The sequence below is a fragment of the Poecilia latipinna genome, unplaced genomic scaffold, assembly GCF_001443285.1.
Source record: "Poecilia latipinna isolate Pla-1442-1.1 unplaced genomic scaffold, P_latipinna-1.0 Scaffold469, whole genome shotgun sequence".
Classification (NCBI taxonomy): domain Eukaryota; kingdom Metazoa; phylum Chordata; class Actinopteri; order Cyprinodontiformes; family Poeciliidae; genus Poecilia; species Poecilia latipinna.
This window is the reverse complement of record NW_015113085.1, coordinates 133,060-145,176: the sequence shown is the minus strand read 5'-3', so window position 1 is coordinate 145,176 and position 12,117 is coordinate 133,060. Positions and strand designations below refer to the sequence as shown.

Genomic DNA, 12,117 nt, shown 5'->3' with positions numbered 1-12,117 from the left:
TCATCCTGGACAGTGGCTCTCACACTCACTAGTCCTCTGCCTCCTTCCTAGTCCTCTGCCTCCGTCCTTACGGCTCGTGTACAGTCTCAAGGGGATTTCCATGCATGATCTCCATGCATGGTTAGTAGCTTCCGAGTCTTAACATCCGTGGCCTTCATCTCTTCCATTGGCCAGCTAATTATTCCGGCAGGGTATCTGATTACTGGCAAGGCATAGCTGTTTATTGCACGGATCTTGCCATTGAGCTGGCTTCTCAGGACTTGCCTTATTCGTTGGAGGTATTTGGCTGTGGCTCCTTTCCTTGTGACCTCATCGAGGTTGCCATTTGCTTGCTGTATTCCCAGGTACTTGTAGCTGTGCTCTATGTCTGCTATTGTTCCTTCTGGGAGTGATACCCCTTCTGTGTGGACGACCTTCCCTCTCTTTGTAACCATCCGGCCACACTTCTCTAGTCCGAATGACATCCCAATGTCAGTGCTGTAGATCCTGGTGGTGTGGATCAAGATCCTGGTGGTGTGGATCAGTGAGTCGATGTCTCGCTCGCTTGTCTTGTTGATGATTTGGCTGAGGGGGTTCAGGCCTATGCAGAACAGCAGAGGGGACAGAGCATCTTCTTGGTATATGCCACATTTGATGGACACTTGTGCAAGTGGTTTGCAGTTGGCTTCAATTGTGGTTTTCCACAGCCCTATCGAGTTTGCAATGAAGGCTCTTAGAGTCCTGTTGATGTTGTACATCTCTAAGCATTCAATGGTCCAAGTGTGTGGCATTGAGTCATAGGCTTTCTTGTAATCAATCCAAGCGGACAATAGTAAAAAATTTTATTTAAGGATAAAAAAAAAATACATTTGAAAAAAACTTAGAACAAATAAGAGAAAATATCAGTGAGGTAAAGCATTGAAGAGTGAATTTAATCAAACCCATTATCGTCAGGCATTTTGGAAACCAATGAAATAGCTAGAAAATGAGAAAGATCCCTTTAAAGGGGTTGAGAAAGATGGCTGTATGTCTTCAGATTGAAGATATTTTAAAAAGTGGGAATCATATTTTAGGTCTTTATTTTCTGGTAGTTCTGGTTCCCCTGAGTGGGATCATTCTCATTTAGAAAGTACAAAAGTCCTTAAGAATCAGATAGAAAGTTTTATCCCAATGAGTTTCTCAAATATGTATTTAAACTCTCATATTATAGAAAGTGGGTTTAAAGTGGCTATTAATAAGTTTAAACTTATGAAAGCCACAGGCTGATAATTTATCTGATGAAGTGTTAAAATAAATTGGTCTGTTTCAAATGTTGCATAATCTTGTTTTACTTGTTTTGAACAGGGTTCAGTCAGAATGACAAAATGTTTTTATTAAACCAATTTCAAAGTTACAAATTACTAATCCCTGAGTTCCTATGAACTACAGAGACATTAGCCAACTAATCTGTGTCTATAAACTTTATTTCAGTGTTCTCAATGACAGGTTGGTTAATTATTTACATTTACTTAATTTATTGGCAGGGAAATAGAATGGGTTTAGAAAGAAAGGAGCTTCTATAGATCATATTTATTATTTAACTACATTTGATAAAACCAGGAAACTAGAAGGAAAATCTACTTTTGCCTTATAGATTTTCAAAAAGCTTTTGTTAATTGGAAACTGTTGTGTTTTCAGTTGTTAAAAACACGAATTGACGGGAAATTTTATAATGATCTAAAAGCTGTTTATCAAAATCCAGAATCTTGTGTTCAGATGAACGACTAGAACAGGCTGGTTCCCAAAACCATGTGGTGCTAAACAACGTGACGTCTTGTCTCCTACTGTCTTTGCTTCTTATATAAATGATCTGGTAGCAGCAGTTAGGAGTCAGAGCAGGTGATATAAAAGTCTGTATGTTACTGTAATGCAGGTAACATCAAGTTTATTACTGAGAATGAATCTGATCTTCACAAACTGTAAAATACTAGGTTTTTCGGTGCGGGGGGGTTTGGTGTAACAACATGAGGTTAAAGATAAATTGTGATCAAACTGAAGTTATTCATATTTAAAAGCTGAGTCACACACTGACAACATTTACTTTTTGCTTTGTCGATTACTAAAAAAATATAAATATTTGGGATTTTTTGTAGATTAACATCTTATGTTTGAAGAAGTCCAGTCAGATTCAGCTGGTAGAGCATCAGGAGTCCAACAGATATATGTGAGGAAGATTTTCAGTACATTTATAGAAATAAGTTGACATGTAATATTGAACAAATCAAGTTATTTTATTTTGAAACTTATAAGTAAAAATGACATAGTGACATTTTAAATTATTAACTTATATTTTAATAGAGGATATTTGTGGCCCAGAGCTTTATGTGACATGGGAGTAACAATCAGAGGTCAGTGTTTGCACAGCTGGTACTTTGCTTCATTAGAAACTGGACGATTTTAGAAATCAGCTTTAAAACCATACAAATCCTAAAACCAACGTAAGAAACAGTAAAATCAAGAGAAAAAGGCCTGGGAAAATAAAATGTTCTAGTTGTTTTTTAAAATCCTCCACAGAGTCGGCAGAACGGAGCTGCTACAGCAAACCGTTCCACCGCCTTGGGGCCACCGACTGAAAGGCCCGGTCCACTTTAGTTTGTAACCGTGTTCATGGAACAACCAGATTCAGAGTCTGAGAACGAAGAAGCAGAATATTTAACCTGACAAAGATAATCAGGAGCCTGGCCATGAAATGCTCTGAACTCACTTCTTACATAAACAAATAACCTTTTTTATCATAAAACACAGTTGTCCATGTTTATACCTCATTCTGCTTTCCAGTGGTTCTATTTTAAAGATTTCCCTCTGGTTCCTTCAGGATCTCATAATGTCTCATCAGGAAGTGCAGCATGTCACAAAAAACACAAAGAAGAAATATACCGTTCTTCAAAATAAAAGCACTAATGACCACAATGTTGGGTCCCAGTAGGAGCATTTTAAACATTTAGTTACCATTTACAGAAATTATTTGATTTTTCTATTGTGTAAATCTATATTAGCAATATTTTCCTCTCTGAACTTTGGGGGAAAACCTGAATGATCTCATTCTGCAGATTTCCTTAAAGTTATTTATGTTTCTGCAGGTAGCACCACCATAACCTGTGGTTCAGCATCTAGCACTGTAAATTTGGGTGCAGTGGATGAAGGATATACAGGTAAGATGATAAAAACACTAATTTAATTAAGTTTAGAAATAGATCAATTAAGACTGACTGGCTCCATTCAGTATGCCTTTTCTCTGTCATGTTACAGAAACAGATAATTTATTAAGTGCAATGAATGAATTCATGAGGTAATTTAGTTTATTGGATCATTTTTTGCTGCTGCAGGTGATGTGGAGTTGGTGTCCGGTATCCCAGCTGGTACTAGTGTGAGATTGGAGCTTGATATTTATCCTGAGCATCTTCAGTTTCTGGAGTTGAACTTCACTTCAGGGGAAACCACAGTGACTGTTCGCACCAAGAAGCCGCTCGACGCCGAGGCCAATATATTCTTTACGGTAAGCTCCCCCACTTTGTTGTACCTGAATTTGTTTGCTGGATATTTGTGTTTAATGCAGATCTTCACTGAGATGTTCAGCATAATTTATACTAACATGCTGCAGCAGAACTAACATCCTCTGTGTTTTTATGTTGCAGCCTGAGAGAATTTTGCACTACAGCTTAGTGTGCAATAATGATGTGACAGTGAGTGAAATTAAAAATTATGAAGCAAACATTACAAAGTGATTGAATAACAACTAAAACCCGTCACTTTCTGTTTTTATTTTTACAGTACAAAAACTCCCGCAGGTTGATAATCAATGATATAAATGACAACAGTCCAGTATTTGAGAAGAAGTTTTATTCTCAAAACGTTTCAGAGGTAAGTTAAAGGAACTATAAACCTTTCATACATCTGCAACATCTAAGAATCAGGTGATTGGCAGAAATAAATTTGATGGTGAAATAAAATTGGTGATGAATTATTCAATGTGATCAAAATAAATATCCAACTTTCTACCTTCATTCTTCAGAGTTTTCTCAAAGAAATGAGGAAGCAGCCATTTATCTCTTCTCGTTTTCTCTCTCAATTGTTCTGTTGTCTCATTTTTCAGAGTGAGGTTGTGAACACCGAGGTTCTGCGAGTGAGAGCTGTGGATGCAGACATCACACCTGAATTCAGCACCCTGACGTATAGCTATGTAAGAACTTTGAAGTCAATAGTTTTAAATAAGACTAATAGCATCCGGAAATAAAGGGGGCGCTATTTCCTACATTATCCGCAGTCTCCCGTTTTAATTTTCTTTTGAAATCTGATATATCTTCACCTTTAGGAAAGAGTTCCTCTTTCACCATGTATTTGAACTTGTCTCTTATTTACTTCAATGCAGCTCACAATTCTTAAATTCTGTAGCTTTCGCTGTACGTCTAAATCTGCATCTCTTTGAGTCTATTACTGCCTCTAGTGGCGTAGGGTGGTAACACAACTAACATACTTTTTCATTTTCTTAAGGTTGTAGAACTAATTAAATGACATAAACAAGACCTTTTATACATTATAGATAATATACATCTCCATCAGTTTTAGGAGGAATCAAAGAAATGAGAGGACATGAAAAGCAACATGCTCAACTATAATGAAAAACTATTTACAATGTACACATGAGACACTTAACAGCAAAAGTCAATAACAAAGAAGTGAATTAGGTTCACAGAAGGAAAAACAAATCTGGTTGTTACAAATACAAACAAAATACAAGATTCACATTTTTGTTTTTATGGTGCCATATATATTATTATAGGAAAGGTAAGATAAGACTATTTAGTCTATCAATGTGGAAAATTTCCTTCAACTGTAAAATGATCAAATATAACAATCATAGAATCACGATATCAACAATTTGTGCATACAGTAAAACACTTTGCATGCTATCATTTAGTTTGGTTAAGAATGATTATTGCACTGTCAATAAATGACGTCTAATAGATGTTCTTATTTGCCAGAGGGACACAATAACGCCTTCATGAGCTCAGAGGTTCAAACTGATAAAAATGGATGCTATCTGCTAAAATATTCCATGTTTTCCATGTTCTTTCACCAAATACTTGAGACAGAGCTGTTTGTGGTTTCACCACTATTGACCTGCCATTGAAAGTATTCTTAAAAGTTTGTCTTTTACTCTGGTGCTCATGTGACCATATCAGCTGAGGAGATAAAAAAATTAAACACTCAACATTGTCTTGTACACATCCTCTAGTTGGGAAACCCTAAGATCACTAGGTCTTCTTAAAAGAGTTTCTGAGAACATTTCTTAAAAATATAATCAGTGTTTTCAACAAAGTTGAGCTGACTATCCAGGAATGACCCAAAGTATTTAAAGTTTGCCACAGTTTCAACAGGTTGGCCATTGAGTGAAACTGGTATGACTTTCAGGTCTTGTTTAGGTCATTTAATCTGTTATTCACGAGAGGACCCAAATTTGGGTCCTCATTGTGAATGACAACCTGTGAACAACAGGTTAATTAGCCCTAAATCCTTAAGAAAATGAAAAAGTATTGTGTTTTATTAGAGAATATATCTTTTATGTAAACACTGAGTTTGGATGACAAGAGGCCCTACAGCCAGAATTGATCAAGTGAAATCTTAATATTTCAGAATGATTTTTTGTATTAAATGAAATGAACATGCTTTGTATCCAGCCCAGGATGCTAATTTTTGAGACCCCAAAGATTTTTCTTTTCTTTTCTTTTTTTAATAAATACATTTTTTTAATAAATGCATTTTTTTGCACATTGTACTTTTGTTTAAAACTCATAGAACCTAACAAGGTGAGTTGTATTGATGTTTTTGTATTTTTCTGAATTTAAACAACAATCAAGTATTGGAAAAATATTAAGCTATAATTAATTTCTTTGGGAACAACATGGATTTACTGATTAGGAGACATATTAAACCTGCCATGTATCAATTCATACCTGCTGATATATAGAACTACCTATTAATGTGCTGTAATTTCCATGGGTAAAATATTGTTTCTCTACTGGATGGGGCAGTAAAACTAGTTCCAGCCCATTGGCCCTCATCCTTATAAATCCAGAGTCTATAGGGCCACATAAACAGTTATGGTGCTACATTTGTGTAGGTTTGTACAACAAAATTTTTTGTGTGTAAATGTTGCACAAGCCTACATATTAACACGTTTTAACACATTTTTTTCAGAGGTCAAAGGTCAACCAGTCCCTTCATAGTTTACCAAAGCAAACAAATTTGGTGTCAATCAAATATGTTACATAAATCTTAGCTGCACAAAAGCAATAGTTTTATTTTGTTAATGTTGTGCGTGCAGGTTGACCTCTTATGACCTTTGGAAAATGTTTATTGAAATTTTTAAAAAGATAAAGGCACAAATAAAAAAATTTGCTGTACAAACTTTTGACATTCTAATTTTATGATAATTAAGTGTATAAAAAGTTAAGTATATTTTGGTTTTCTACAAATGTTCTGTATATCACTGACTATTGATGCCATTGTTCTCCTTCTAGACTCCAGTAACACCAGACTTTTCCTTATCAAACTCCGGGGCGTTTACATTAATGAACCCTCTGAACTACAGCATTGTACCAAAGTACAATTTTATTGTCACTGCCAGAGTAAGGAAACACAGAAACAAACTATATTTATACATTCTGATTTATTTAACTCTTAACATAAATATGTCATCCCTTTTTTTGTTGTTCCTGTTGTTGCAGGACAATGGCGGAAACTATGACACAACCTCAGTTGAGATTGTTGTAGACATTGACAACTTAAATCCCTTTTTCAGCCACAGTCTCTACCAGGCTGTTATTCTAGAGAACCAGGTGAGGCTCATTTAGTGGTTATGTGAATTTTATTGTTTGGATGTAAAGCAGAAATTTATTTCAAACTGACAGAATTGTTGTGAAGAACAGACTGACTGTGTTTCAGGACGGGGATCTCAGTGAAATACGACCAGAACCAATAAAGGCCCAAGATGGAGACACTGGGATCAACATGACGATAACATACAGCATCACTTCAGGTACAGAAAACCTGCTGTGGTAAAACTGTCAGTTCAGACATGTTTACCATAGAACAGAAACTGAGCATATAAACCAAAGGGGCCGAAAGTCGGTCCTCAAGGGCCGGCGGCATCCTGCACGTTTCAGTTCTCTCCCTGGTGGTTTCAGCTTGTCAGTGTTCTTCTTATGCCTCTAATGAGCCATCATTTGATCCAGGTGTGTTAAACCAGGGAGAGAACTAAAACATGCAGGATGTCGGCCCTCGAGGACCGACTTTGGGGACCCCTGATATAAACAGTCATATAAATTTAAAAATATGTATGTCTGTTCAGTCTCTCCTGTCGAGTACCAAGCAAACTTCAACATCGACGCCGACACCGGAGTTCTGACTGTGGTGACGTCGTTTGACAGGGAGGAAATGGACAGAGGTGAAATCTCTGTCAACATCAAGGTATTATCATTTATTCCCTGGTAGAAAGTGAAGAAAACTCGAACATCATTAACGATATTATGAGAGCAGAGAGGAAGTTTACATACACCAAAGAAAAAGACACAAATAAACTTCCTGAAGTTAAATCAGAGCGAATGTCTCTTGTTTTAGTTCGGTTAGAATTACCAAAATTATTTCTATTTTAAATGCCACAAAAATGAAAAATATGTCAGGTTTATTTATTAATGTCTTTGAGATCAGAAGTTTACATACTTTTCTGTTGCATTTGAACTCTATGAACCTAAGAAAACCTTTTAGGTAGTTGGATGGAGTTCTGGTCCATTTCTCCTGACAGACCTGGTGGAACTGGGTCAAGCTTTCTGATAGTCTACATTTAGTCTGCTTTTGTTTTTCTTTGGGGTAGTGGGGATTTTTTTAATTTCATTTATAAACAGTCACCATGATCAAATATAAATATATGCAAAATTTGTTTAATGTGTCAAATAAAATACAAAGTAGATAAATAGAAATATAAACTAATTTGGCTAAAAAAACAACAGTCTGAAATCAGCTACCATTTCTTCCATTGCTCACGGACATTTCCAGTGAAGTAATGACTGACTGTCATGTTGTTGCAACCCCAGCCCCAGCCTATCCTGCAGCTCCTTTTGCTTTACCAACAATAACCAAAGTTTGTTATACATCTTCCCTAAAGTTTTAAAGCAAGTTTTTCTTACCGGTATTATTGTGAATACGATATGGTCCACACCTACGTGGAACTAGTACTTTTTCATCAATAAAGTTGCTTTTAAGTTAGCTTTGTGGAATTTCAAGTATACTAAGATATTTGCACTAGAAACTAGAACAAAAATACTTTGTAAGATTTTGTGTTTTTGCAGTGAGTATGTACACTTATGCTTTCATGTCTATATATAGAATAAAAATATATCACTAGAAAACCATGACATGGATTCACTGTAGCTTTGAGCTCAGTCTGTATGAAATATGATTGTGTCTTAGGCGGCCCAGACAGACGACCCTCTGAAGACCGCTGATGCCGTCGTCTCCGTCACAGTGGAAGATATGAACGACAACGCTCCAGAGTTTGATCGGCCGAGCTACAACGCCACCGTTCTAAAAAACTCCTTCACTAATACCATCACTGATTTGGACCAGGTGGGCTTTTCTATTGTCATAACTGTTTGTTTTGTTTTTTTTGCATTTTCTAATCACGTAGATGAAAACTGAATAGACTTTGCCAGGGAGCCTTAAGAGTGTGACCCCTCTGTCATTGGAGCACATCCTCCGGTCACCATCCCAGTCTGCCAATCCAGGGAAACTCCCCTCGATCTCCCTGCAATATCTAAAACTGTACCCTTAAGACCAACACAGTGCTTCAATCGAAATAAAAGGATATCATGGTCAATGGTATCGAATGCTGCACTTAAATCTAACAACAATAAAACCGTAATATCCCCTGAATAAACCACTAGAAGGAGATCATTAAATACTCTAAGCAAGGCGGTTTCTGTACTGTATAATTAATTTGGTCCACCTGGAAATCAAATCTGCTCCCTCACAGAGGCGTTGATTAACAAATTTGTCAAGTTTGTTGTTTTCTTATCTGTCCAAACAGAAATTCTTTCCAAGTCTTGGGCTTCTGGCCAGTCCTCCCTCTCACACGAGCAGGAGAAGACGGGTCAGAATGACTTGACTCTGTGCCAGAACCTTATCCTTGCAAAAACAGCTGGCAATAGCATTTCCACTCTAACAACAGTAAACTGCAAACAGGATTATAGTTTATTATATTTAATGGTGAGTGTCGCTGCAAACATCAGCGAAAAATTGACCACAGCTGCTATGCGCTCACGGTTAGAGACGAGCCCCCCCCTTTTCAAACTGATTGGACCGAAGACGTGTTGTATCTTTGGGACGATCAGCCACCCGGACAATCCTTCCCGTAACGTTCAGCTTGCTGAAGAACCACTGTCACCAAAGTTGTTTTGGAAGTCCTCTTATTAAAATGTAGAAACATTGAATCAATCAAACAGTGAAATGTGCATTTATTTTGAAGATGTTTTATACAAAGGTCAACAAATTTTAGACCGTTGAGATTCTCAGAGAAGCTGAGAATGAATTAATAAGTTCATACATTGCTTTTTATAGTTTCTTCCTATAGAGCGTGTCACATACACAACGTTCTCCCTTATAGAACTTTCCATCTCAACATCATCGTACATAACAAGAAGATACAGTCTGGCTCATGTCTGGTTTTGTATCTATGACCTTTCAAAAACAACAGTTCAGGCAAAGTTCAAGATGATAAAACAACCTTCAAAAACAGCCTTTCATAAGTTAATTTTTCTAGCAAATAAGTCAAAGTACAAAGCTGTAACCACAGTGCAAATAACATTTTCAAGTACCTTCTTTAAATACCACCTTTAATACAAATAAAATAATGTCCCGTGGAGTTGTCAAAGGGCAAAAGAAGAATTCCATATTGATCACTCAAGTTAACATGAACAGAACATTGGACTAAGTGTTCCCTCGCCCGGACGTGGGTCACCAGGGCCCCACTCTGGAGCCAGGCCTGGAGGTGGGGCACGATGGCGAGCGCCTGGTGGCCGGGCTTTTACCCATGGAGCTCGGGCGGGCTTAACCCGAAGAGGAGACATGGGTCCCCCTTCCAATGGGCTGACCACCTGTCAGAGGGGCCAAAAGGGTCGGATGCAGTGTGTGATGGGCGGGAGGGGACCCTGGTGGTCTGATCCTCGGCAGCAGAAGCTGGCTCTTGGGACGTGGAATGTCACCTCTCTGGTGGGGAAGGAGCCGGAGCTAGTGAGCGAGGCTGAGAGGTTCCAGCTAGAAATAGTCGGCTTCACCTCGACACATGGCTCTGGTTCTGGATCCAGTATCCTTGAGAGGGGCTGGACATACTTCCACTCTGGAGTTGCCCATGGTGAGAGGCGCCGGACAGGAGTGGCCATACTTGTTGCCCCCCATCTTGGCGCCTGTATGTTGGGGTTTACCCCGGTGAATGAGAGGGTAGCCTCCCTTCGCCTACGAGTGGGGGGACAGGTTCTGACTGTTGTCTGTGCTTACGGGCCGTACAGCAGTTCAGATTACCCACCCTTCTTGGAGTCCTTAGAGTGGGTACTAGAGAGTGCCCCTCCTGGGGACTCCCTTGTTCTACTGGGGGACTTCAACGCTCACGTAGGCAATGATGGTGACGGTGAGACCTGGAGGGGCGTGGTTGGGAGGAACAGCCCCCCAGATCTGAACTCGAGTGGTGTTCTGTTGTTGGACTTCTGTGCTCGTCACAGATTCTCCATAATGAACACCATGTTCAGGCATAAGGGTGTCCATATGTGCACTTGGCACCAGGACACCCTAGGCCGCAGTTCGATGATCGATTTTGTCATCGTTTCATCGGATCTGTGGCTGTATGTCTTGGACACTCGGGTGAAGAGAGGTGCGGAGCTGTCCAGTGACCACTACCTGATGGTGAGTTGGCTCAGCAGTGCAGCACCAACACTGTTTATAGTGGTGATGGTCTGCTGCTGACCTCGACTTGGGACGTTGCGGGCCAGTGGGCAGAATATTTCAAAGACCTCCTCAATCCCACCAACATGCCTTCCATCGAGGAAGCTGTTGGGTGACGAGACTCTGCAATATTGAATGGACATCGGGGGCAGTTCCCTTGGATTGGCAGACTAGGGTGGTGGTCCCCCTGTTCAAAAAGGGGGACCGGAGGGTGTGCTTCAGTTACAGAGGGGTCACACTCTTAAGCCTCCCTGGTAAGGTCTATTCAGGGGTCCTGGAGAGGAGGGTCAGTCAGATAGTCGAACCTCGGATTCAGGAAGAGCAGTGTGGTTTGCATCCTTGTCGTGGAACACTGGACCAGCTCTACACCCTCAGCAGGGTCCTGGAGGGTGCATGGGAGTTCGCCCAACCGGTCTACATGTGTTTTGTGGACTTGGAGAAGGCGTTCGACCGTATCCCTAGGGAGGCCTTGTGGGGGGTTCTCCGAGAGTATGGGGTACCGTACCGGGCCCTTTGATACGAGCTGTTAGGTCCCTGTATGACCGGTGTCAGAGTCTGGTCCGCATTGCCGGCAGTAAGTCGGGCTCGTTTCTGGTGAGAGTTGAACTCCGCCAAGGCTGCCCTTTGTCACCGATTCTGTTCAGTACTTTCATGGACAGAATCTCTGACCAGCCGAGGTGTTGAGGGGATCCGTTTTGGTGGCCTTAGGATCGCATCTCTGCTTTTTGCGGATGATGTGGTCCTGTTGGCTTCATCAGATGGTGATCTGCAGCTCTCACTGGAGCGGTTCGCGGCCGAGTATGAAGCGGCTGGGATGAGGCTCAGTGCCTCCAAATCCGAGTCCATGGTCTTGAGCCGGAAAAGGGTAGAGTGCCTTCTCCGGGTCAGGGGGGTCATACTACCTCAAGTGGAGGAGTTTAAGTATCTGGGGATCTTGTTCACGAATGAGGGAAGAAGGGAGCGGGAGATCGACAGGCGGATTGGGGCAGCGTCTGCTGTGAAGCGGGCGCTGTACCGGTCCGTCGTGGTGAAGAGAGAGCTGAGTCAAAAAGCGAAGCTCTCGATTTACCGGTCGATCTACGTTCCCACCCTCATCTATAGTCATGA

General features: G+C 40.1%; 1 protein-coding gene across 1 annotated transcript in view; it reads left to right on the top strand.

Moving 5' to 3' along the window:
- The first annotated feature begins 2,927 nt into the window (after positions 1–2,927).
- Positions 2,928–12,117, top strand: part of LOC106951704 (protocadherin-like wing polarity protein stan) — a 43,589-nt gene continuing 34,399 nt past the window's right edge. The window contains exons 1-11 of the mRNA XM_015039379.1: positions 2,928–2,940; positions 3,099–3,170; positions 3,345–3,514; positions 3,654–3,701; positions 3,790–3,879; positions 4,112–4,198; positions 6,540–6,647; positions 6,747–6,857; positions 6,964–7,057; positions 7,370–7,488; positions 8,488–8,643. Coding sequence (XP_014894865.1) covers positions 2,928–2,940; positions 3,099–3,170; positions 3,345–3,514; positions 3,654–3,701; positions 3,790–3,879; positions 4,112–4,198; positions 6,540–6,647; positions 6,747–6,857; positions 6,964–7,057; positions 7,370–7,488; positions 8,488–8,643 — 1,068 coding nt within the window. The remainder of the gene's footprint in view (positions 2,941–3,098; positions 3,171–3,344; positions 3,515–3,653; positions 3,702–3,789; positions 3,880–4,111; positions 4,199–6,539; positions 6,648–6,746; positions 6,858–6,963; positions 7,058–7,369; positions 7,489–8,487; positions 8,644–12,117) is intronic.